The sequence below is a fragment of the Pan troglodytes genome, chromosome 6 (genome assembly GCF_028858775.2).
Source record: "Pan troglodytes isolate AG18354 chromosome 6, NHGRI_mPanTro3-v2.0_pri, whole genome shotgun sequence".
Lineage (NCBI taxonomy): Eukaryota > Metazoa > Chordata > Mammalia > Primates > Hominidae > Pan > Pan troglodytes.
Window position 1 is genome coordinate 121,326,941 of NC_072404.2, and position 27,222 is coordinate 121,354,162.

Sequence of the window (27,222 nt, forward strand, 5' to 3'; positions counted from 1 at the left end):
TACAAAGACCCAGTTTCACAAGACATAATTTACAAAGGAAAAAAAGTAGAGGGGAAACCTACAGATTAAGAGACTTAAGAAGCCATACCAAAACTGTGGAGCAATGTACAGAGCCCTCATGCATTGTCGGAGGGATTGTACAATGGTGCTTGTTGGCAGTGGTGGCAATCCTGGACTTTGGGGTAACCGTGTTGTGTCAACATGCCCCCATCCTCATGCACCTCATTCACTTGTGTGCTGAATACTGTCTGTTATACAGTGAATTGCGTCCCCCCAAAAGTTATGTTGGAGTCCTAACCCTCAGAATATATCTGTATTAGCATTCCCCAGAAAAAGAGAACCAATGGGAAGGTAGATGATAGATAGATAGATAGATAGACAGACAGATAGAGATTTATTTTAAGGATTTGTTTCATATGATTATGGAGGCTCAGCAAGTCCACAATCTGCAGGGCAGGCCAACAGGCTGGAGACCCAAGGAAAAGGCCGATGTTGCCATTTGGGTCCAAAGGCAGTCTGCTGGCAGAATTCCTTCTTGCTCAGGGAAGGCCAATCTTTGTTTTATTGAGGCCTTCAACTGATTGAATAAGACCTATGCACATTATAGAGGCAAATCTGTTTTAAAGACCACTGGCTTAAATATTAATTTCTTGTAAAAATTGACTTCACAGAAGCATGCTGAACAATGTTTGACCACATATCTGAGTACCATGGCCTAGCCAAGTTGATACACAAAATTAATCATCACATGGAATTAGTTAAGTCTGAGTGCAGTTGTTAAGGTGGGCACTAAGCCAATATGACTGGTGTCCTTACGAAAGGGGAGATTTGGATACAGAGACAGAAACACACACAGGGAGAAGCAAGCCATGTCTTCGATGAAGGTTGAGACCAGGGTGAGGACAGCAAACCACCAGGAGCTAGGAAAGAGGTGTGCCCAGATTCTCCACACAGCCTTGAAAAAGAATCAACACTACCAACACCTTGATCTCAGACCTCAAGCCTCAAGAACTATGGGACAATAAATTTCTGTTGTTTAAGCCATCCAGTTTGTGGCACTTTGTTCACTCTAGTGAACGAATATAGCTTTCCATAATCCAAACAGTACAGAAACAGAGAACAAGACACCAAACTCCTAGGCTCCAGAAGGCATTAGCCGGGCATAGACAGAAGAAAAATCTGAAAGAAGATGTGAGCAGGCAACGCCCATTTCTACCTGCATGCTCTCCATCCTCATCCTCCCTGGCTTCTGGACAAACAGATAAAGCCCTCAGACTGAGTGGAGAGAGGAGAGTTGAAGAGGGAGTAAGAGAGTTGGATGCAATGTGGAAGGCGTACCTCCTCCCTATCCTCTGACAATAGCGAACTCACAGAGGCGGGCATGTCTGGGGAGCACCTTTAAATGTGAGGATAAACTCCAGGGAGACTACATCTGATCCATTGTTGTGTGTCAGCAGTGGGTAGAAATGACGGCACCGCACATGGGGCCAGAGGCTATCCTGAGTTTTCCATATCCCTAAAGGGGTGTGTCAGCCATTAGAAAACACCCAAGGCTCCTGCGTGAGGACACACAGAAGATACTTGGGAGACAGCAAGCCTGTGAGGCCTGGAAACCAGGATGAAGGGACCCTATGTGGGGAAGGCGCAGCTCACCGTCAGGACTGCAGGAAGCCTGGGAGGACGCCATGGAGACCTGCAGGTCTCTGAGGCAGGGTGATGGTGTGTCAGAAGCAGCAGGCCAGCAGAGCACCAAGAAGGGGGTGCCCTCTCCCCACGCCCTCACGCAGCCCTCAACACTGTGTGGGCAAGTGGGAATTCAGCCAGACATCAGTGTCAATCTCAGAGATACAAGGAAAGAGGACAAAGAAAATCTGAACTGTAACTCAGTTCTAAAACCAGATGCCCAGGAAGTTGCTGGATCTGACTCGGTCTACCTGAAAATAGCAAATTTGAGTTTTCCGCAATGGTCTGACAAAGCTCAAGATGAAAAGTAAGGCTGGAAACAGGAAAAATAAAGTTATCTTTTGCCCACATAAGTCTGTGTTTTATGAAATTAATGCTTGTTATAATAGCTATTATTGAATGCCAACTTTATACCAAGAACTTTATAGATACCACCTCATTTAATTGATATGATTTTATGTGTATGTATTACTATTCACATTATATAAAATTAGAGAGATTAAGTTACCTGCCTAAAGTCACCCTCCTAATCATCAGTGCAGCCAAGATTTGTGTCTATACCTATACAACACTAAAACATATTCTTGGGATTGGTGGGAAGCCTTTGCCTAGTACAGTATTTGCCCCATTGAATTTTAAGCCACATGTCAAGAGCATAGCACTGGGCTTCCTTGCAGAAGATGGACTCAGACACCTTCCTGGGTCTTTCCTTCCCCAGGTGGATGGTGTTTGCATCACTACTTTCATTACTTTGCTTTCTCACTGTCGTTTCTAGAGTCTTGGCTTCACTTTCTCCTTCATCAGTCTATTCAGCTCTTTCTGGCTGGAAGATTTTTCTTGGAAGAGAAGACTGAAGCACAGTTGGTCCTCACCTGAGATGCAGCAGTCTGGCTTTTCCTTTCTAGTTTCCCTATTTTGTATTGCTACCATTTCTGGGTCAAAATATCTGCTTACCTCATCCATCCATTTCCGCTTTACTCCATCAGTTATTTTTTCAAGAAAAACAATAAGTTTGGGAAAATACTAAGCTTCAAAACAAGTATAAACTGATTTCCCACAGTCAAGATTAGCTTTCTCTGATGCCCACAGGTCAATTTTTCCTTCTGTGTTGGACAAGATGTATCTTGGACATGGGTGAGATAGAAGTTGGCCCCATTTTCTTTCTTTTTACTAGGAAGAGGCTAAGTAACACTCATACAAGCACATAGCCGGTAGTTTGTGGAGTTAGGATTCAAACTTGGGTTCACTTAACTGCAAAGTTAGTACTGCTCCTTTTCTACCACCCCACTTTTCCAAAGGGTTTCCCTACTTCCAACTATATCCACAAGCAAAAAGTCATGTATAGGGCATCTCCTCTGTAGAAGAATATTCAAAGAGATGTACACATTTAAAAATCAGTCTCATTAGATGATGATACCTTCACACATGTGTAGATCCACGCACAGATATATTTGAGGGGCCACTTTAAGCATGGTTGGCAGAGCTTTCACTTTCTATCTATCATCTTCCAGATCAGAGCTCCCCAAAGCAGAGGACCTCAGGAAAGCCACCTATGTACTGTGCCCTTGGGAGTTCTGTGATGACAATGATGATCATGTCCACATGGGTAGTGGCCATCCACTTCCACTCCTCAGGCCCTTCCTCAGGACTGTCCAGCCATGGTGATTTGCCTGTTCAGTAGCCACTGTCCTCCACAACCAGATTTTTGTCAGAAAATATCTATATTCTCACATTGTCTGTTGAGGGACAGAGGTGGCAGTTTGGAAGATTGATTGGCAAGTTCTAAGAGATGGTCAATGAAGCAATTATAACGGAAGATGTTGTCTGCATGTGAAAGTGCTTTCTGTAAAGCAGTACATGCAGATCAGCCATTGGCTGCTGCTTCTATGTTCCTCCTATTATTATTAACCACACTTTTAGAGTAGGAGAAAGATAGCAGAGCTGAAGAGCCAGAGGACTGGCATACGTTCTTGAACCTCTGCTAACTGGTTTGTGAGTTGGGCACGTCATTTAAACTGTCTTCTTATCTAGAAAATGCAAAGCTTGTGTAGCTTTGCATTTAGAAGATCTCTGTGGTCCTTCCTTGCTTTTATCTAGTTGCTTGAGGAAACCCCATGGGTATAATCAACTAGATGTCCAGAAAACTTTTAATTACTGGCAGCTCTATTAGGAGCCCAGAGGACAAAGAGTTTTCTTATTTTTAATATAGTAGAGACTTTAAATGCAGGGTATGGAGGGCCCACAGGAGCACAAAGAGCTGTTTAAAAGTCCAACTGCTTGAGTTGGAACTTATTTGAGAATGCAGGTTTAAATGTACAAACACTCATACACATACACACATACACAAACAGAAGAATCTCATAGTAAGATATAATAAGCTTCTGAAAAGATGGATATTGTTAAATTTTTTTGAATTGAAATATTTTGATTGCATGAAGAGAGTATACCAGTTTTTTTTAAAAGTGAAGAAACTTTTTTTTTTTATTATACTTTAAGTTCTAGGGTACATGTGCTCAATGTGCAGGTTTGTTACATATGTATACATGTGCCATGTTGGTGTGCTGCACTCATTAACTCGTCATTTACATTAGGTATATCTCCTAATGCTATCCCTCCCCCTCCCCCCACCCCATGACAGGCCCCGGTGTGTGATGTTCCCCTTCCTGTGTCCAAGTGTTCTCATTGTTCAATTCCCACCTATGAGTGAGAACATGCGGTGTTTGATTTTTTGTCCTTGCGATAGTTTGCTGAGAATGATGGCTTCCAGCTTCATCCATGTCCCTACAAAGGACATGAACTCATCCTTTTTTATGGCTGCATAGTATTCCATGGTGTATATGTGCCACATTTTCTTAATCCAGTCTATCATTGATGGACATTTGGGTTGGTTCCAAGTCTTTGCTATTGTGAATAGTGCCGCAATAAACATACGTGTGCATGTGTCTTTATAGCAGCATGATTTATAATCCTTTGGGTATAACCCAGTAATGAGATGGCTGGGTCAAATGGTATTTCTAGTTCTAGATCCTTGAGGAATCGCCACACTGCCTTCCACAATGGTTGAACTAGGTTACAGTCCCACCAACAGTGTAAAAGTGTTCCTATTTCTCCACATGCTCTCCAGCATCTGTTGTTTCCTGACTTTTTAATGATCGCCATTCTAACTGGTGTGAGATGGTATCTCATTGTGGTTTTGATTTGCATTTCTCTGATGGCCAGTGATGATGAACATTTTTTCATGTGTCTGTTGGCTGCATAAATGTCTTCTTTTGAGAAGTGTCTGTTCATATCCTTTGCCCACTTTTTGATGGGGTTGTTTGTTTCTTTCTTGTATCTTTGTTTGAGTTCTTTGTAGATTCTGAATATTAGCCCTTTGTCAGATAAGTAGATTGCAAAAATTTTCTCCCATTCTGTAGGTTGCCTGTTCACTCTGATGGTAGTTTCTTTTGCTGTGCAGAAGCTCTTTAGTTCAATTAGATTCCATTTGTCAATTTTGGCTTTTGTTGCCATTGCTTTTGGTATTTTAGACATGAAGTCCTTGCCCATGCCTATGTCCTGAATGGTATTGCCTAGGTTTTCTTCTAGGGTTTTTATGGTTTTAGGTCTAACATTTAAGTCTTTAATCCATCTTGAATTAATTTTTGTATAAGGTGTAAGGAAGGGATCCAGTTTCAGCTTTCCACATATGGCTAGCCAGTTTTCCCAGCACCATTTATTAAATAGGGAATCTTTTCCCCATTTCTTGTTTTTGTCAGGTTTGTCAAAGATCAGATGGTTGTAGACGTGTGGTATTATTTCTGAGGGCTCTGTTCTGTTCCATTGGTCTATATCTCTGTTTTGGTACCGGTACCATGCTGTTTTGGTTACTGTAGCCTTGTAGCATAGTTTGAAGTCAGGTAGTGTGATGCCTCCATCTTTGTTCTTTTGGCTTAGGATTGACTTGGCAATGCAGGCCCTTTTTTGGTTCCATATGAACTTTAAAGTAGTTTTTTCCAATTCTGTGAAGAAAGTCATTGGCAGCTTGATGGGGATGGCATTGAATCTGTAAATTACTTTGGGCAGTATGGCCATTTTCATGATATTGATTTTTCCTATCGATAAGCATGGAATGTTCTTCCATTTGTTTGTGTCCTCTTTCATCTCGTTGAGCAGTGGTTTGTAGTTCTCCTTGAAGAGGTCCTTCACATCCCTTGTAAGTTGAATTCCTAAGTATTTTATTCTCTTTGAAGCAATTGTGAATGGGAGTTCACTCATGATTTGGCTCTCTGTTTGTCTGTTATTGGTGTATAAGAATGCTTGTGATTTTTGCACATTGATTTTGTATCCTGAGACTTTGCTGAAGTTGCTTATCAGCTTAAGGAGATTTTGGGCTGAGACGATGGGGTTTTCTAAATATATAATCATGTCATCTGCAAACAGGGACAATTTGACTTCCTCTTTTCTTAATTGAATACCCTTTATTTCTTTCTCCTGCCTGATTGCCCTGGCCAGAATTTCCAACACTATGTTGAATAGGAGTGGTGGGAGAGGGCATCCCTGTCTTGTGCCAGTTTTCAAAGGGAATGCTTCCAGTTTTTGCCCATTCAGTATGATATTGGCTGTGGGTTTGTCATAAATAGCTCTTATTATTTTGAGATACGTCCCATGAATACCTAATTTATTGAGAGTTTTTAGCATGAAGGGTTGTTGAATTTTGTCAAAGACCTCTTCTGCATCTATTGGGATAATCATGTGGTTTTTGTCTTTGGTTCTGTTTATATGCTGGATTACTTTTATTGATTTGCATAGGTTGAACCAGCCTTGCATCCCAGGGATGAAGCAAAAAGGGAAGAAACTCTTTAAGTCATCAAAGCTAAGCAAAACCAAATCAAATACATGCAACTCTAAATTTTTGTCTTGCAAGAACTCATATTATTTGCTTTGAAAATTAAGATTATTTTCCTTTGAAGATCGGTTTTAATTCAACATACCTGTAAAGGATTATGATGAAATAATAAAAATGATTTGTTATGTGTCAAATATTATCTGTGAAATGTTTGTTATTTTAATGTTATGTTTCATATACAGTAAGACTGTGGTTATCTGACATTACTCAGCAGAAGTCCTGATTTATAGGCACTTCTATCAAATCTATTTAGACTTATGGTTTTGAAAACATAACAAAGCAATACTTTGATACTAATACCATCTACTCAATGAATTTGTTTTTCAATTGGTAACAAATCAGTTGAGCTTTAAAAACAGTTATAAACTTGTTCTCCTTTCAAAGATAGAAAGTTACAATAGGAATTCAAGGACAGCTAACCTCATAGTCTCAAAGTAAAATTAGAATTTTAAAATTGTAAGACATTAGGGATAAATAAAAGGCTTAATTAAGAACTACGAAAAAAGAAAAGACAGCTTTCTGAAACCAAATACCAAAAACAATGTTAGGCCAACAGCAAAAATTAGCCAAAAAAACTATTATCTATTTCATGGGTAGAAATAGATATTAGAAGACAGGGAGAACATATCTTCAAGAAATGAAGAGAAAATAACTGTCGACCTAGACTTCTATACCCAGCTAAACTATTATATACACGCCAGGATGAAATAAAGATTTCCAGACACACACAACTAAAAGTACTTACTGACTATACACTCTGAATGAATGAACTACTAAAGGGTGTAAGAAAGAAGAAAAACCTAGAAAAAAGAACTGAAAGAAGAAAAGCTGCATCAAGAAAGCTATAAAATATTTTGATGAATATAAAAGCATTGACAATATTGATGGTTAAATAAACACCCCTCATCTGTGTGTAAAAACAAGGAGATATTTAATTCTAAGTGACATAGAAAACCTAGAAAATGGGAAGAAGGGTTTCAGAGGAAAGTTAAAAACTGGCTAAGTTCTTTCTTTTGGGAGGAGGAAAATACAAATAAATAAATCAATCAAAATAGAATCGCTAACTAGAAGACTGCGAGGTCAAAAGGACCTGCTGCCTGTCATGAGGCTCTCTCTGGTGGTGTTGCATGAGCTGAGGTGAGTAAAGACATAACTTCCAGTTTAGGCAAAGGCATGGAGGGAGGGAGAACACTGAGTACTTTAGCCTGAAGAATCAGACTTGCTTTTGGCACCCACGTTAAGATGTATTTCACCCACTGCTTTGTGCAGGATGGGATTACTATGTACAAAGCAGAGGGCTGATATGCACTGAACACTGGGTCACCCCCATCTATGCAAATGAGGGGACTGAGGCCAGGAAAAGCAAGTCTTGGAATGATTATTTCGTACAGAGGGAAAGTTCCAACTTTCTCTTGAATGACATGCTATGAGCTAAGAGAAATTTTGCTCCTCTTTTCTTCCAGGTGCTGTGTGAAACAGGCTAGAGGCACATTTCCTCTGCTTGACAGTTCTATCCTAAGCTTAACTACTCTTTGAATGTGAAGGGGAAAGTATTCCCATATCCCCAACTCTTTGAGCAGATGATTAGCACTCTGGCTAAGTTGGCTAAAGTGCAGTTTTGGAAAGAGAAGTTCCCATTGGATCCTACCTCACACCTTAAGGAACTGATATGGAAGGAAGTACTGGGAAAGGCATGGTCCCTTTAAATGATATGGAAGGAGGCAGGGAAGTGCTGAGTAGAGAAGGGCGTGGTCCCTGGCTAGGGCTCCACAGTGGGGCCTGTGCCCATGGACCTAGGTGAAGACAGGCATTTTTGTTTTTCTGCCCAAATGTTGCATTTCCCAAGACCACCCTGCCCTACCATGCCCCTGTCCTATGCCTATAAAAACGCTGAGACCCTAGCAGGCAGACACACAAGCAGCTGGATGTTGAGAGGAGCATATCAGCTGAGGAACACACGGGCAGCTGGACGTCCAGAGGAATGCACTGACAGAAACTGGCATGCTGGCAGAACACGTGGAATTTGGCTGGGGCAGTTGGAGGAGAGGTCAGGCCTCCGAGCCACCTAACTCCAGGGGAAAACCATCTCCCTTCTGGCTCCCCCATCTGCAGAGAGCTACTTCCACTCAATAAAACCTTGCACTCATTCTCCAAGCCCACATGTGATCTGATTCTTCCGGTACACCAAGGCCAGAACCCTGGGAAACAGAAAGCCATCTGCCCTTGTGATAAGGCAGGGGTCTAAGTGAACTAACACAGGCCACCTACGGATGGCTAAACTAAAAGTGCACACTATATCACACTTTCCCTGGGGCTTCAGCTGTAAACATTCACCCCTAGACACTGTTGTGGCGTTGGAGCCCCACAGCCTGCACATCTGGTCTATATGCTCCCCTAGAGGTTTGAGCAGCAGGGCACTGAAGAAGTGAGCCGCACTCTCATCGCACGCCCTGCAATGGGGACAAGGAACTTTTCCCATTTCAGAACAATTCCAAGAAAATCAGAAGCTTATATTTGAAAACAAAACCATAAAAGTATTAGAAGAAAATATGAAAGTATTTATTATTATCTCAGAAAGAATCCTTTCTAAGCAGCGAGCAAAAAGTAGAGCCATAGAACACAAGGTGATACATTTGACTATATAAAATTTTTTGAAAAATTTTATGGCAGAAATCCCTAGAAACAAAGTCAAAAATCAAATGATAAAGAGGAAATAATATTTGCAATGCATATTACAGATAAAGTAATAAATTCCTCAACATACCAAGATTTCCTACAAACCAGTAGAAAATATACCAACAACCCAGAAGAAAAATGGTAGAAATGCCCAATTTTACTCATGAGAAGGAAATGCAGATTGAAATGAGATACAATATTTTTAACCTAACAGATTGGCAAAAAGTAAAATGTTTGATAACACTATATTGGTGAGGATTTGGGGGATTCTCCCACATTCTCACATGTCAATCGTAGGAGTATAAATTGGCACAACTTCTTTGAGGAGTATTTTGGCAATGTCTGTCAAAAAGTTAACGTTTTCTCCCATTCAAGTCCATTTTTAAAAATTTAGTCTACAAATATACTCTGGTATGATATTATATAGATTCAAAGACGTTTATTGCAGCATTACTTGTAATAGAAAAAAATTGATAACAAAGCAAACCCCCATCGATAGCAGACTTGATAAATATGTGGCACATCAATACAATGGATATTATGCAGTTACTAAAAAGAATGGTGCTATGTATGCACTGATATGTTACAATGTCCCAAATATAGTAAGAGGAAAAACCAAGTAAAGTAGAGAGGGTATAATATGCTTCCATTAGTATCATGAAGCACAGACTATGTTTCCATAAAGCAGAGACTATGCTATTGAGTATATGTCTGTATACACATAGACTGTTTCTAGAAGGATCACAAGGCTGTAACAATAATGGCTGTCTCCGAGGAGGGAAACAGCTTCTGGAGAAAGGAGATAGGAAGACATGTTTTTCATTGTTTACTCTTTTGAATATTTAGAATTTTGCATTGTGTACATGTATTACCTATTCAAAAAATAAATTTTTTTCTTAAAAACTGAGCTTCCCTAAAGATAAATCAGCTGGCATAATGCCATAGGATGAACTATACTATTTCATACCTCTACATTGTTAACTGCTTTTGCCTTTACCCTTCATTTCTTCAGCTCACTCCTGCCCTTAGAAACCTTCTCTGACAGCTTCACTCTTGACCTACATTTGATTCTTTCTCTCCACTCTCTCATCCCCACAGCCTCAGGCATGCCTGGAGTTCAGTGGAGGCATGCCTGGATTACTTGGTTGTAATCCTGGGCTTACTGGTTTGTCTCTGGGCTAGGGCCCGAGTTCCTCGATGGGAGAACCATGTCATAGCAGACCTTCCATCCTGATGCAAGTACAGTGCTGTGTCCGGAATTGGTGGGTTCTTGGTCTCACTGACTTCAAGAATGAAACCGTGGACCCTCGCGGTGAGTGTTACAGTTCTTAAAGGCGGTGTGTCCACAGTTTGTTCCTTCAGATGTTCAGATGTGTTCGGAGTTTCTTTCTTCTGGTGGGTTCATGGTCTCACTGGCTCAGGAGCGAAGCTGCAGACCTTCACGGTGAGTGTTACAGCTCATAAAGGCAGCGAGGACCAAAAAAGTGAGCAGAAGCAAGACTTACTGCAAAAAGCAAAAGAACAAAGCTTCCACAGTGTGGAAGGCGACCCAAGCGTTTTGCCACTGCTGGCTCTGGCAGCCTGCTTTTATTCTCTTATCTGCCCCCGCCCCCCCCCATCCTGCTGATTGGTCCATTTTACAGAGAGCTGATTGGTCCATTTTACAGAGCGCTGATTGGTCCACTTTACAGAGAGCTGATTGGTCCATTTTGACAGGGTGCTTTTTGGTGCGTTTACAATCCCTGAGCTACACACAAAAGTTCTCCACGTCCCCACTAGATTAGCTCGATACAGAGTGTCCACACAAAGGTTCTCCAAGTCCCCACCAGAGTAACTAGATACAGTGTCGATTGGTGTATTCACAAACCCTGAGCTAGACACAGGGTGCTTATTGGTGTATTTACAATCCCCTAGCTAGACATAAAGATTCTCCAAGTCCCCACCAGACTCAGGAGTCCAGCTGGCTTCACCCAGTGGATCCAGCACCGGGCCGCAGGTGGAGCTGCCTGCCAGTCCCGCGCTGTGCGCCCGCACGCCTCAGCCCTTGGGTGGTCGACGGGACTGGGCGCCGTGGAGCAGGGGGTGGCGCTGGTCGGGGAGGCTCAGGCTGCGCAGGAGCCCACGGCGGCGGGGTAGGCTCAGGCATGGCAGGTTGCAGGTCCTGAGCCCTGCCCCGCAGGGAGGCAGCTAAGGCCCGGCGAGAAGTCGAGCACAGCAGCTGCTGGCCCAGGTGCTAAGCCGCTCACTACCCGGAGCCGGCGGGCTGCTCCGAGTGCGGGGCCCGCCGAGCCCACACCCACCTGGAACTCGCGCTGGCCCGCAAGCGCCACGCGCAGTCCCGGTTCCCGCCGGCGTCTCTCCCTCCACACTTCCCCGCAAGCTGAGGGAGCCGGCTCCGGCCTCAGCCAGCCCAGGAAGGGGCTCCCACAGTGCAGCGGCAGGCTGAAGCGCTCCTCAAGTGCCGCCAGAGTGGGCGTCCAGGCAGAGGAGGCGCCGAGAGCGAGCGAGCGAGGGCTGCGAGGGATGCCAGCATGCTGTCACCTCTCAGTGCTGCCATGCGGTGAGCTTCAACCAGAGCCACAGCTGGCTGACTGGATGGATGGAAGGAGGGGTGCTTCTACAGCATCTGTTGCTTGTGGCCAGGCATTTGTTTCAGAGAACAAAACAGTTCTCTGCTATAACCTTAGCATGCACAACAGGGCTTGACACACAGTAGGTAATCAATATTTCTTGAGTGAATAAATAAATGCCACCTAAAGGGAGAAGGGGGAAGAAGGAATCAGCTGGCATGAAGATGTTTGAACAAAGTGGCAGAGAGGGTAAGTAGGAGGAGACCCATAGCTTGGGGTAGGGGCTCCAGGAAGCCAGTGAAGGATGCTGGAGAAGGAGCTGGCTTCAAAGCAGCTAGACAATTGCCCACAAGAATGACCTGGTAGAATCACCATATGACCTGGTAATTACACTTCTAGGTATTTCCCTAAGAGAAATAAAAACCTATGTCGTGCAAAAACTTGTACACAAATGTTCATAGCAGCATTATTTTAATAGCCAAAATGTTGAAATAACTCACATGTCCATCAACTGATTAATAAGAAAATTAAATTGTGGTCTATCCATACAATGGAATAATATTGGATTGGTGCAAAAGTAATTAAAAGTAATGGCAAAAACCGCAGTGACTTTTGCACCAACCCAATATTATTCAGCAATAAAAAGGAATGAAGTATTGAGCCATACAGCAAAATACACGAATCCAAAGAACATTATGCAAGTAAAAGAAGCCAGTACAAAAGACCACATATTGTTGGGTGCACTGGCTCATGCCTGTAATCCCAGCACTTTGGGAGGCCAAGGCGGGCAGATCACCTGAGGTCAGGAGTTCGAGACCAGCCTGGCCAACATGGCAAAACCCTGTCTCTACTGATAATACAAAAATTAGCCTGGCATGGTCTCACGTGCCTGTAATCCCACCTATTTGGTAGGCTGAGGCAGGAAAATCACTTGAACCTGGGAGGCAGAGGTTGCAATGAGCTGAGATCACGCCACTGCACTCCAGCCTGGGTGATGGAGTGAGACTCCATCTCAAAAAAAAAAAAAGAAAATTTAAAAAGGCCAAATATTGTATGATTCTATTCATATGAAATGCCCAGAATAAGGAAATCTATAGAGATAGAACGTAGATTAGTGGTTGCTAGGGTTGGGGGCGAGAGTTAGAGGAAAATTGAGAGTAACTGCTAAGGATTGAAGAGGTTTTTCTTTGGGGGGGATGAAAATGTTATAAAATTGATTATGGTGATGGTTGCACAACTCTATGAATATACTAAAAATCACTGAATTGTACACTTTAACTGGGTATATTGTCAGGTATGTGAATTATATCACAAACTGTTTAAAGAAAAAAAAAGAATTATCTGGGGACGTGAGCCCAGAGGGCAGGCAGCCTAGCCCACAGTCACAGCATGTGCCCTGGAGTCAGGTGGGGCTGAGCCCCAAGGACGTCTTCTCAGTCACTCTTCCACCTGTGAAGCCAGGAAAAGGACCCTACCAGTGGGTCCTGAGAGCCTTGGCTTCAGAGGAGCCCTTCCCATGGTCCTCAAGGCCAGTCAGGGAATGCAGCTCTGGGGTTCTAGAAGTCAGAAGGGCTGTGGCACTTCTTTATTTCTATCCCTGCAAGAGCTGGGGCGGGGTGGGGGGGCTCTCACTGGGTCGATGTTTGGGGTGGGTGTGAGAGGAGAGCATGGCACGAGGCAAGGAAGTATAAAGTAAGATCAGTAATTCCATGTTTTTTGAGCAGTTACTATGCATCTGGCACAGTGTTAAATGTGAAGCAATTGGAGTGCAAAGAAGCATAAGAGCTTCTCTGTCCTGAAAAACTTGCCAAGGCTGCATGGAGACAGATGTATAAAAGATCCATGAGATGTGGTGCGAAAGCAGTGCGTGTGCTAGGACAGTGGCCCACAAAGAAGACACGGGGAGGGATGTGTTTCTATTCTTGCAAGCAGCTTTGTGCCATCTGCATGGCACCATTGCTGTGAGCATGGGTCTACCCTGAGTGCCTTTCCTGAGGGAGGCCTGAGATGGGGGAGGTGCTTGAATGATGGAACCTGGGTGTTCTGTTCTAGGTTTTGGATTCCTGGAAGCCCATAGTTCCAGTCCTGAACAAACGGACCATGAACAGAACTGCCCCGCAGATATAAAGGTGATGAGGCTTGCAGGCCAGCCCACCAATGCTCGTGAAGCTGCTAACAGAGCCCAGCCATTGCACAGTACTTCTGTGTCTCATCTTAAGGCTGTAATATTTAAAATACAGACAAGTACAGTTAGTTAATGATGGGGATACATTCTGAGAAATGCAATACTAGGCAATTTCATCATTGTGTGAACATCATAGAGTGCACTTACACAAACCTCGATGGTATAGCCTATTACACACCTGGGCTGTATGGTATAGTTTATTGCTCCTGGGCTACAAACCTGTACAGCATGTTACTGTACTGAATACTGTAGGCAATTGTAACTCGATGGTATGTATTTGTATATGTAAACATAGAAAAAGTACATTAAAAAATACTGCATAAGGCCGGGCACGATGGCTCACGTCTGTAATCCCAGCACTTTGGGAGGCCGAGGCGGGTGGATCACGAGGTCAGGAGTTTGAGACCAGCCTGGCCAACATAGTGAAATCCCCTCTCCACTAAAAATACAAAAAACTAGCTGGACATGGTGGCGGGTGCCTATAATCCCAGCTACTTGGGAGGCTGAGGCAGGAGAATAGCTTGAACCCAGGAGGCGGAGGTTGCAGTGAGCTGAGATCGTGCCATTGCACTCCATTCCAGGTGACAGTGCGAGACTCCGTCAAAAAAAAAAAAAACAATAAAAAACTGCATAAATGATTTTTTAAAATGGTACACCTCAATAGGACACTTACCATGAATGGAGCTTGCAGGACTGGAAGTTGCTGTAGGTGAGTGAGTGAGTGGTGAGTGAATGTAAGGCCTAGGACATTACTGTACACTACTGTAGAGTTTGTAAACTTAGTCCACTCCATTTATTTTTCAAATTTTCTTTCTTCAATAATAAATTAACCTTATCTTACTGTAACATTTTTACAAACTTTTATATTTTTAAAACTTTTGACTCTGTTGTAATAACAGCTTAAAATACATTGCACAGCTGTACAAAAAATATTTTCTTTCTTTATAGCTTTAATCTATACTATTTTTCTATTTTTTTTTAACTTGTAAACCTTTTTTGTTAAAAATGAAGACACAAACACACACATTAGTCTAGACCTGCACAGGGTCAGGATCATCAATGTCATGTCTTCCACCTCCACATCTTGTCCCACTGGAAGGTCTTCAGGGGCAATAACACACATGGAGCTGTCATCTTCTATGATAACAATGCCTTCCTCTGGATACCTCCTAAGGACCCGCCAGAGGCTGTTCTACAATTAGCTTTTTTTTTTTTTTTTTTGAGATGGAATCTCACTCTGTCACCAACGCTAGAGTGCAATGGCACGATCTCGGCTCACTGCAACCTCTGCCTCCCTAGTTCAAGAGATTCTCTTGCCTCAGCCTCCCAAGTAGCTGGGACTACAGGTGCTCACCACCATGCCCAGCTAACTTGTATTTTTAGTAGAGACGGGGTTTCACCATGTTGGCCAGGCTGGTCTCGAACTCCTGATCTTGTGATCCACCCGCCTCAGCCTCCCAAAGTGCTGGGATTACAGGCGTGAGCCACGGTGCCTGGCCAGCTTTATTTTTTTTAATAAGTAGGAGTATACTCTAAAATGACAGCATATATTTATTATCATTATAAGTATTATGTACTGTACATAACTGTATGTGCTAGACTTTTGCATAACTAGCAGTGCAGTAGGTTTGTTCCACCAGTATCTCCCCAAACACATGAGTAACGTGTTGCACTGTGATGTTACAACAGTTACAACGTCACTAGTTGATAGTAATGTTTCAGCTCCATTATCATCTATGGGACCACCATTGTGTACGAAGTCCATGGTTGATGGAAATGTTGTCATTATGCGGTGCATGACTATATGTTATAGATTATGTAAGGGTAATTGAGTTCCAAGTTCCAAGTCAAAAAATGTTTGGAACACAACTCCTTTGCTAGCAAATTAGACACTTATAGTAGCTAGTTCCCAGGGAAGTCCCCTGAAATACTTTAAGGGCGTGAATCATTGCTGAGCCAGAGAGCATGTAGGAGAAGGCTCCTGGGTCTCATGTGAAGCTGGAGGGGTGCCTGCCCTAGAGATTCCGACCCTGCCTGAGGAACCCATTCATCCCATCTGGCTGAGACCTTGGTGGATCCAGGACAGCTCAGCATGCTGACAGTCAGGGACAGGAGAGCCAGGGACCGCAAGGTCCCATTCAGCCTTGGTGCGATTCAGGCCCAGTTGGGTGTCTGGTGCTAGGACTAGGTGCTTTCGGAGGGAGATGGGAATTGACTCATGGGCAGCAGCCCGTGGCAATGGCAGAAACAACCTCGGGGCTGGAAACAGAAGCTGTAATTACAGGAGAAAACACCCACAATGAATTCCAAAAGATGACCCTTTTGCTCCCTAGAACCAGGGAGGGAAAGGAAGGGGATGCATGATATCCTGGTAAAAACAGGGCAACATGAAAAATGCTGTGCAGTCAGGCTGAAAATTAAACAGATGTGAGTTTCTTTAATACAAAAGTTTAATTATTCTGACGTTTTCCATAACTTAATCTGAGCCATCGCTTCAGCTTTAATTATGCATAATGAAATGGATTATTTACAGTAACTCACATGACAGGAAAAACTGAGAGGTGAGAATTGGTAGCTTGGCAACTGTTGTTTATTTTTCTTTTTATTTGGCCAATATATATTGAGTACCTACTATGTTTCAGCCCTTGCCAGGGTCCTATTAGGAAAAAATAGTGTGGCACATGCCTGTAATATCAACACTTGGGGAGGCCGAGGTGGGAGAATCGCTTGAGCCCAGAAGTTTGAGACCAGTTTGGGCAACATAGGGAGACCTCCTCTCTAAAAAAAAAAAATTTTAATTAGCCTGGTGTGGTGGTGCACGCCTGTGGTCCCAGCTACTCCAGAGGCTGAGGTGGGCGGATTGCTTGAGTCCAGGAGATTGAGGCTGTAATGAGCTATGATCGCGCTGCTACACTCTAGCCTGGGAGACAGAGTGACAGTGAGATCCTGTCTCCAAAAAAAAAAAAAAAAAAAAAAGTATTTTTAAAACACATAGTATGGGCCAGTTTCTTTCACTTCTTTCTCTTGTGTATCGCTTGCGATGATACTGTGTAGCAGGTATTATTTTCCCTGATTTACAGAAGTGAGTGGAACTGAGATTCTGAAAGGTTAGGTAAATTGCCAAAGGTGACACAGCAAAACTCCCTTTTGTTTTTTTGTTGTTGTTGTTGTTACCATCTATGTGCTTCAAACAGAGACCTATCGACTAACTTTCCTAATCTTATTACCTTTCCTTCATGCTTTATAGAAGAAAAGTCAACTTTTCTTAAGGGAAACGTTCTTGTTATTTTGAGCAGGAAAGTAAATGACCAAAATTGTACTTTGGGGAAATTAACCTAAGTTTCTGTAGGATGTGCTGCGGGCCAGAGCCCAGGCCAGAGGCAAGGACCTTAAGCCAGGGCAGTAGCAACAAGCATGGGAAGGGGCCTGGCAGGAGGCCCTGGAGGCTGGAAAGGGCTTGTCAAATGTTTGGATGTGGTGGAAGGGAAGGGCAGCCTTGCCACCCTGGGTTTGGGATGCAGGGGACACAGGGGACACTGGCAGGTGGCGCAGCCTGGGTCAAACCCCTCACTCTCTGAGCCCTTCTTGCTTGGCACCCTTGCAAATAAATGCCTTCCTTTCTATTGCTGCAAAAACCTTGGCGTGGATATCCGGTTTTACTGCACAGGGTGAGTGGACCCAGTTTGGTTCCATAACACTGTCTCCCTCTATCCCTCGTTGGTGACCTCCGTGTAGCAGGTGCTAAAAGCTGGTTCACCTCTGGGGCATGTGTAGTTTTCAGAGCACCTGTGGGGTCTTGTCCAGACTGGGAGGCTCTGACTCAACTCCCCATCTTCTTCACTGCATTCCTGCCCCCAGCCTTGGGCAGCTGGCCTCTCCTCCCCTAGCTGGCAGAGGAACGGGAGAGGTGGTCCAAGCCCAACTGCCTTCCACTGTGCCCACTACTTCTCTTACTGCACCATGTCAAGGGGACAGGCCACTCCTCGGCCATTCTCTCTCTGCTCTGCTGTTGCTCCTTCTCAGTGGAGACTAGACCCCAGCCCGCGTTTGTTCACATGCCACATCTTGTGCCCTGGCACAGGGCTGTGTGGAACAGAAAGGCATCGTGAAGGGCAACACCTGCATCACTCCCCAGTGGGCAGAAGCCTCACCACTCCAGTAATCTTCCTTCACAGCCTTCTTCGAGGGCTGGAGGGGCGGTGGTGGGGGGTGGAGTCAGAGGGCAGTCTTCCACCTCAGGTCAGCCTCGAGGAGGGGTCTGCTCCCAGCTCTCAGATCTTGTCTTTAGAACGAGTGCCAGTTAATTCCCAAGTCTGAATCCTACTCATTGATTCAGGACAGCAGAAAAACTCCCACTTCCCGCCCCTGTTTCTGGAAATGACCACAAGCCTGGCTACAGGGCCACTGAGACCATCATGGGTGGACTATGCATGTCCAGCTCTTAGTGTGGTCTCCGTGTCTCGGTTTTCTCTTTTGACTTCTCTTTTGGAGCTCTTGGTTGAGACACTTGGTGAGTGTGGACTTTTAAGGTAAACTCTGAGCTGACCAGGACTGGCTGGTTGGTCTCTTGGGTGCTGTGCAGTCACAGAAGCAGGTAATCAAAGAACAAACAGTCCTGTGGTGTTTGGAGTCTCCCTTGGCTACCGCCAAAGCCTCTGTTTGATTTCTTGCATGGCAACAAAACCAGGAGGGGAAGCTGAGTGGCTTCTGGAATAAACTTTGGGTGTGAGACGGGATTCAGGCTGCGGCTAATGTGCTGGAAGCACGCACAGTTGTGACCATCAAGTATGCAAGAAGCAATCATTCTCCTGGCTCTCCTGGGTGCCATGTCAGGTAGGAACTCAATTTTGCTTTGGAACCTTGCTTGCCTACTTGGTCTGCATAATACCATTGAATGACAATGTCCCCCAAAAAGGAAATTGCCCCTGGGAGGCTTGTTCAATTGAGGGCTTAGCTGCAGTAATGAATGAGGTGATGCCGCTCCAGGGAGCCCTGGGAGACCAGGTAGGAGCCCTGGAAAAGAGTGATGCTTAAAGAGCCTAATCTAATCTATGTTGGTGTAGACTTCACTTTCCCTCTTGGGTTAACTGGCCTGCATTTGGTAGTCCTCCTGAGATTTAAGGTTGGGAAAATAGTGTTCATAGCAGAGCTCTGTGAGTATGTCAAGTGAGTCTTTGTGGAGATTCTGGCCCTTTTCTGGAGGCTCGTAGGGCAACTTGAGGTTGACAAGTGATCCTGTGAGGAAAGTGAGTTACTGAGGGGGTGTCTTCCTCTTGAGCAAAGAAAACACCTTCTGATAGAAGGGTCAAAGACTCAAGCTAGTGATCATTTTACTCTCTCTTCCTCATTCAAGGGCATCAAGAATCTTAGATGATCTTTTTAATGTCAGCTTGGATTATTGAAATTGAGCTTTTAAAATTAAATTTTATTTCTGAATAGGTAGTATATGCATAATATATAGAATTTATGTTAAATTTGCAAATTAATTTAGGGATAATTTACATCTTTGACAAGTTATGTAGTAAAATACTTAGAAGAGTGTCTGAGTACATAGTAAATGCTTAGTAAATGTTAGTGAGTATTATTTATGATCTTGAGTCTTCCTAATCCGAGAACAGGGTTCTAGATACTTGTTTGAGTCTTCATTTGTTTTTCTTAGGAGTATTTTGAGGTTTCCTTCATATAGATTTGGTACATTCTTATTATGGTTATTTCTAGTTCTTTTACTTTTTCTTTTTTTACATTTGTAAATGGAATCTCTTCTTCCCTACATCTTTCAACTGATTATTGTATGATGTATGGAAATCTATTAACAAATTATCTTATTATTTGGCATGGTTTTTCAGGTGATTCTCATGAATTTTCCACGTTTGAAAAAATGAACATTTATATTCTTCTTCTCCTATGTCTATAGCTCCTATTTTTTTCTTATCTAACTGCCAGGCCTGGACATTCTGACCATTATTAAATAATAACAAGAGTGTAAATTCCTGTCTTGTTTCCCATTAAGCATGATGTTAACTTTTGGTGTGAGAGAGAAATGTTTTATATGTTAAGGAGGTGGCTTTTATTCTTATTAATATAAGAATATTACAGTATTTATTTCTGAATAAAAATATAATAAAACTAAATGTAAGAATATTCAAGTACTTATTTCTAAATAAAAATGGATTTTTAAATCAAACACTTTTTCAAGATCTATGAAAATGACCATTCAATTTTCCTCTTCGATCTGCTAATGAGATAAATAAATAACTGGGTTTCCTAATATTGAGCCCTCTTCTATCTTGGGCTTTTCAACTCAGCAGAGGGCAGGATGACCTGTGAATGTGAAGTGGGCCATGAGCAGTTCAGACTGTCACTTGAAGTAAACATTTCAGATTTCCCCCAGAAATATGGGCTTTTAGGGCCATAATCATTTGAGTCGAGGTGACTTTTATTGTCACTGGGGAAAGAATGAGGTTAGGAAGAACCCAATTTCTTGTACTGAACACTATCATTTGGAACTTTATCAGAAGTGTGAAAGGGATAGATCACAAAGGTTTGCAAGAAATACTTGAGATTTCTTATTTAAAACACACAATAGAATCCCTTAGGTCAAATCTTGTTTTTGGAAGGGCTGCTGTGACACAAACTGTTTCTTTTGTGAGTCTGAGAACCTGGTCATTACCCTCACACTCCAACACCTGGGCTACAGAGGATTCTAGCGGGGCAGCCACATCAGCACCGCTTCAGGCTGTTGGAAGCAGGCATCACTATAATAATCTCAAATAAAGTAACATACAGTAAAAAATTAGCAGAGCATGAAGACGGGTGCCTATAATCCTAGCTACTCAGGAGGCTGAGGCAGGAGAATCGCCTGAACCCAGGAGGCGGAGGTTGCAGTGAGCTGAGATTGCGCCATTGCACTCCAGCCTGGGCGACAGAGTGAGACTCCGTCTCAAAATAAATAAATAAATAAAGTAACATAGAGTATCCTCTTTCCTTTCATGTGTTCTAACTCCTATGCTTCCTTCAAGGCCCAACTCAAGCCCCACCCCTCCCATGGAGTCTTCCTGGATTGACCTAGCTCCTGGGGAGTGCTTCTGCTGTTGCACCCTGGAGCTCCTCTTGCCTGCACATGGACTGCCTGCAAAGAGTTCAGTCCAGCACCTAATGCAGATTCAGTGCTCAGCCAAAAGTAGCATGAGCTATCATACTGTAATTCATCTGTTATAGGGCCATTTCTGCCTCCTCAACTAGAATGTCAGCCCTGCAATAACAGATTTCATATATCTTATTGCTCATTGTCCCTGTGTGCCACATATATAGAGGGTATCCAATACATATTTGCTGTTTTTATTTTTATACTTTTTGAGTCTGGTATGGTTTTTCCCCCACATTTACTGATATACCCCAAATGAAGAGCTTTAGATCTTCTTCCTGCTTGATATTGACATTTAAATTCACTTCTGTCCTTTCCACCTCCTATGAAGATGAGTTTCCCTTTGTGAAGCTATAGTGCCTATTCCACCAACAGCTTACAAAGGGAGGCTCTACAAGAATATAAACTAGACAAAACTTTCAACTGCCCCAGTGGAAAGAGTTGAGACAAAGCAGTCATCTGGCTCCATCAGTCCCAAAGGATCACGTGTGAGTCCCAGAAGATGAAGGACATAGAGAAGGACCCTTGGTATTTTTAAATCCACTGCACATGGAAGCTGTCTATGTTTTGAAGAAGCATCCAAGGAACCAGCTTTTGTATTACCCTCCTGGAAATGAAAAATGCCAGGGTATTTAATGAAAGAAGGGATCCTTGGGAGCTAGAAGATTCGCATGGACATGAAAAGGTACCAAACCCATCGCACTGAGTTTGTCCGCAAGCTCTGGGCAAGAGGCAATCACAGCTTTCTTCAGCCCATCATCTGTGCGTGGTTCTCTGCTAGCCAGTGTTGGCAAATCAAACAAAGGCCCAAGACTGAGTTTCTTATTCTCCTTGGGAATTAAAATGTAAATGCTTCTTAACGCTCTCATCATATGAAAAGGCTGGAAGATGCAATCCATTTCTAGAAAGTCTTTCTGTCAGCCAATTAACCCTATATATCAGGCCCAAAGAGTGTGGCAAGAGGTTTCTACTTTTTCCATCATGTCACTTTCCTGTTCAGAGTCACCTCAGAAGAACAAAAGACAGTCCCTTCTCTCAGCTCTTCCTTGCCCATGGCAACCTCACCCCCAGCACAAGCAGTCAGGCAGTCACTGGAATCCATCCACTTTCGCCTCCATGTAGTTGGAAGAGATTTGAAAGAAACAAGCCTTTCTCAGGCCCACCCCGTAGTGATGCTCCAAGATAAACACGTCTGTTTCTTGCCAATTATGACCTAGCTGGTGCAAAATTAATCTTGGTTTTTGCCATTGAAAGTAATGGTAAAAACCACAATTACTTTTTTTTTATTATTGTTATACTTTAAGTCCTATGGTACAGGTGCACAACGTGCAGGTTTGTTACATATGTATACATGCGCCATGTTGGTGTGCTGCACTCATTAACTCGTCATTTACATTAGGTATATCGCCTAATGCTATCCCTCCTCCTTCCCCCCACCCCACGACAGGCCCCAGTGTGTGATGTTCCCCTTCCTGTGTCCAAGTGTTCTCATTGTTCAATTCCCACCTATGAGTGAGAACGTGCAGTGTTTGGTTTTTTTGTCCTTGCGATAGTTTGCTAAGAATGATGGTTTCCAGCTTCATCCATGTCCCTGTGAAGGACATGAACTCATCCTTTTTTATGGCTGCATAGTATTCCATGGTGTATATGTGCCACATTTTCTTAATCCAGTCTATCATTGATGGACATTTGGGTTGGTTCCAAGTCTTTGCTATTGTGAATAGTGCCACAATAAACATACATGTGTATGTGTCTTTATAGCAGCATGATTTATAATCCTTTGGGTATAACCCAGTAATGGGATGGCTGGGTCCAATGGTATTTCTAGTTCTAGATCCTTGAGGAATCACCACACTGTCTTCCACAATGGTTGAACTAGTTTACAGTCCCACCAACAGTGTAAAAGCGTTCCTATTTCTCCACATCCTCTCCAGCACCTGTTGTTTCCTGACTTCTTAATGATCGCCATTCTAACTGGTGTGAGATGGTATCTCATTGTGGTTTTGATTGGCATTTCTCTGGTGGCCAGTGATGATGAGCATTTTTTCATGTGTCTGTTGGCTGCATAAATGTTTTCTTTTGAGAAGTGTCTGTTCATATCCTTTGCCCACTTTTTGATGGAGTTGTTTGATTTTTTCTTGTAAATTTGTTTGAGTTCTTTGTAGATTCTGGATATTAGCCCTTTGTCAGATGGGTAGATTACAAAAATTTTCTCCCATTCTGTAGGTTGCCTGTTCACTCTGATGGTAGTTTCTTTTGCTGTGCAGAAGCTCTTTAGTTTAATTAGATCCCATTTGACAATTTTGGCTTTTGTTGCCATTGCTTTTGGTGTTTTAGACATGAAGTCCTTGCCCATGCCTATGTCCTGAATGGTATTGCCTAGGTTTTCTTCTAGGGAAAAACCACAATTACTTTTACACCGACCTAATATAATGTACAGAATCACTAGTTGAATCACCTTTCCTTCTATGTCCTATAAAGGGCTCTTTTCTGTTAATCTTGCTTGGCCTGGATTGTTCCTTGTTCCTCCCAAAAAAGGGGGTGGGTGAACATCTCATTCAGGAAGAGGTATATATTGTGGAAATTAAAGAAATAGGAAAAAGTTGCATATGTTGAAACAACATTTGACAATGCTTTATAGTTTACTGAGCATATGCATTTTCTTTTCTTTCTTTCTTTCTTTTTTTATTTTTTATTTTTTTGAGATGGAGTCTTGCTTTGTTGCCCAGGCTGGAGTGCAGTGGCGCGATCTGGGCTCACTACAACCTCCACCTCCCAGTTCAAGTGATTCTCCTGCCTCAGCCTCCCAAGTAGCTGGGATTACAGGCAGCTGCCACCACACACTGCTAATTTTTGTATTTTTAATAGCGGTGGGGTTTCACCATGTTGGCCAGGCTAGTCTCAAACTCCGGACCTCAGGTGATCCACCTGGTTCGGTCTCCCAGAGTGCTGGGATTACAGGTTGAGCCACTGTGCCCGGCCGAGCATATGCATTTTCTTATGTGGCATCTGTGCCGTGAGAATAAGTTTCCATAGGCCTGATATTAGCCTGAATTTTTCTGCTGAAGTTCGTGAACCACACTGACCCCTAGGCAAGGCATGAAGCATGCCGATTAATAGTGTTGCTTTGGCTAGGTGCGGTGGCTCACGCCTGTAATCCCAGCACTTTGGGAGGCTGAGACGGGCAGATCATGAGGTCAGGAAATTGAGATCATCCTGGCTAACACGGTGAAACCCAGTCTCTACTAAAAATACAAAAAGTTAGCCGGGCGTGGTGGCGGGCATCTGTAGTCCCAGCTACTAGGGAGGCTGAGGCAGGAGAATGGCATGTACCCGGGAGGCGGAGCTTGCAGTGAGCGGAGATCGCGCCACTGCACTCCAGCCCGGGGGACAGAGCGAGACTCCGTCTCAAAATAAAAATAAAAATAAAAATAAAAATAAAAATTAAAAAAGTGTTTCTTTGTAACCGTGGGTCCTAGGAGTTTCTGAATGGTTTGTAGCAGCTTGTAAGCGTTGTTTATTGATAACAGTGAGATTGATTATTTGCACCTGGTCTCAACGAGGACCTTCTGTGGGTTCTGCCGTTGAGGCCAGTTATAGAACAAGAATATGCCTACAGCAAAATAGAAAAAAATCCCAGCAAAGACTCCATAATTCCAAGATATTTGTGCATACATTGGCTGTTCCTGATCCAAGACAGTGAATTCTTCCGTCCCATAGAGAAAAGACAACAGTAAGAGCCTAGCCTGCACCTGGCCTCTGTGGATCTCCTGCTGAGGCAGCCTTCAGCTGTAGTGCATATCCTTACTTTCATGTTGTTGCTATGCTGTATCCGTTTTCTGTAATAAAACTGTAGATTTATAAGCATTGTCACTTGGGTCCCATGAGTCTTCTTTAGCAATGGAACCCTGTTTAGTGGATACTGTTAATGTAGCACCACAGCCCTGAGAGACAGAGTTGACAGGAACCCCCAGAGAAGTCAAGGGACCAGCCTAAGGTCACATAGTCAAGCAGTGGCAAAGCTAAGACTTGAAGCCAGGGGTCTGATTCCAAATCTCTCGTTCTTTTCACAGAACTGATTTTGTTCACTGCTGTTTGAATAGGTACTAGAGAGAATGAAGAGGTAGCGATTGAGTGATGGTCTCAGTGAGTCCTGCTCTGTGTATTGAAAGCAGAGCTCTAAGTTAGAGCAGCTACACCCCAAGAAGAAGATGGCATCACCCCACATTCTTGACCCGCATCTCCACTTTCAGTGTCAAAGGTCCAGGGTGGCCAACTTCCTCCTCTCTGAGACTGTGGAAGGCTTAATTATCCCAACATAGGCTCCCAGGGAAGCCCCATTGGTTCATTTCTGGAGAGGCAGTGATTCAAGGGAGACAAGTGAGCACATCATGCATCCAGATCTTAGCCACAAGCAAGATGTTTCAGTGGGCGCCATGGCTGACAATAAATCTTTTGCATGCTCTTTCTTTTCCAAAGTACGTGCTTCAAGCAATTCTAATTTGATTCTTAATTAAGATGCATGTGTAAGTCAAATTCCATTAGAGCCTCCTTCTTGCTCTCTAGCACTCAGACCACCAAAGAAAGCCTGGAAGACCAGCCATGGAAGGAAAGTATGCGGTGTTTTAGGGAGAGCTGGCACCTGTCCTCTAATCTTCCCTCTGCCATTGACCAGATGGGTGCCTTTGGATACATCACTTAAGCTTACCTGTATAACAGATGTGTTTAACATTTTGTGAATATTGTATCTTATTCATTACTCTATTTTTAGGGTATGGACCCTAGTCACTTATTATTCTTGCTATGGCTGTTATTACTACTACTACTTCTTTTACAAACAGCAATAGAGCTGGAGAAACTGGATTTTGAATTAAGGTCAGGAGAACCCAGCTTGGCTATCTTTTTAAAAAAATCAGTATCCCCAGCACTTTGGGAGGTCGAGGCAGGTGGATCACAAGGTCAGGAGATCAAGACCATCCTGGCTAACACGGTGAAACTCCGTCTCTACTAAAAATACAAAAAAATAGCCAGGCATGGTGGCAGGTGCCTGTGGTCCCAGCTGCTCAGGAGGCTGAGGCAGGAGAATGGCGTGAACCTGGGAGGCAGAGCTTGCAGTGAGCCAAGATGGCGCCACTGCATTCCAGCCTGGGAGACAGAGCGAGACTCCATCTCAAAAAAAAAAAAAAAAATCAGTATCCCTAGGACTGCCTAGTTCTGCCTCAAAGGACTGCCTAGGACTGCTAGGTCTGCCTAGGTCTGCCTCAAAGTTTTAAGGATTCATTTGCATGACCCTGGCACACATGGCCTTGCCCTGGGAAGAGAGGCCACCTGAAAAAATGTAGATCATTTCTAGCAAGAATATCGACAGAAAGGGCATATCCAAGGACAGTCTGGCTTTCACCATACATGGGACAGGCAGTTCCCAACAAAAATTGCTTGGGAGTCACTGGCTATATCCACTTCTTCAAAAATATCTCTCACTGCCATTCAAAATATGACCATTCAAGGAGGACGATAAAAAACACTCTGATTTAAGGAGACATCATGGAGCTGTCCTTGGAGTCAGATGCCTAGGATTGGAATGCTGGATCTTTCATGGAATTAGTCTCTCAGACCCAGGAACTATCAAAGTTATGATCAATTCAAGAAAATCAGTGGATATACTTCTAGCACTTCTAGCAAAGCAAACCAGGAGCTATCAGCAGGCAATATTTGGGGAGCATGGCTTCTCTACAGTCCCCAGCTCCCCAAAGGAGCTGCACTAAGGTTGGGAGGCACAGTGATCTCTCCACTCAGGGTGAGGCTGTGGAGAGCCCTGAGTGGAGCTTAGCAAGTCCCTTCTACCTGAGCTCACACCACGCTCACACTCCAGCACAATTCTTTGTGTTGTTCCAGAAACAGCCTCTTGCAAATCACATCATCAAGATCTAACATCTAGGTTGAAGGTCAATTTCTTACCAGCCCCCACAGCCATGTTGTTGCAGTGTCCCAGGGTGACTGAATAACTACGATGCAGCCTATGTGCATGGTCATGTGACAGGCATGGAGTGACCGACTGTCAGTAGTAGGTATGTGTATT

At 43.5% G+C, this 27,222-nt stretch overlaps 1 protein-coding gene across 6 annotated transcripts in view; it reads left to right on the top strand.

Moving 5' to 3' along the window:
• Nucleotides 1-15,446: 15,446 nt before the first annotated feature.
• Nucleotides 15,447-27,222, top strand: part of CDHR3 (cadherin related family member 3) — a 72,943-nt gene continuing 61,167 nt past the window's right edge. The window contains exon 1 of one of the 6 annotated variants that reach the window (XR_010158930.1): nt 15,447-18,832. Coding sequence is in view for 5 of the 6 variants with exons in the window: in XM_063815524.1 (XP_063671594.1) it covers nt 18,787-18,832 (46 nt within the window). In the remaining variant the exon portion in view is untranslated. The remainder of the gene's footprint in view (nt 18,833-27,222) is intronic. The other 5 variants (XM_063815524.1, XM_016958004.4, XM_519300.7 and 2 more) reach the window with 5 other exon arrangements.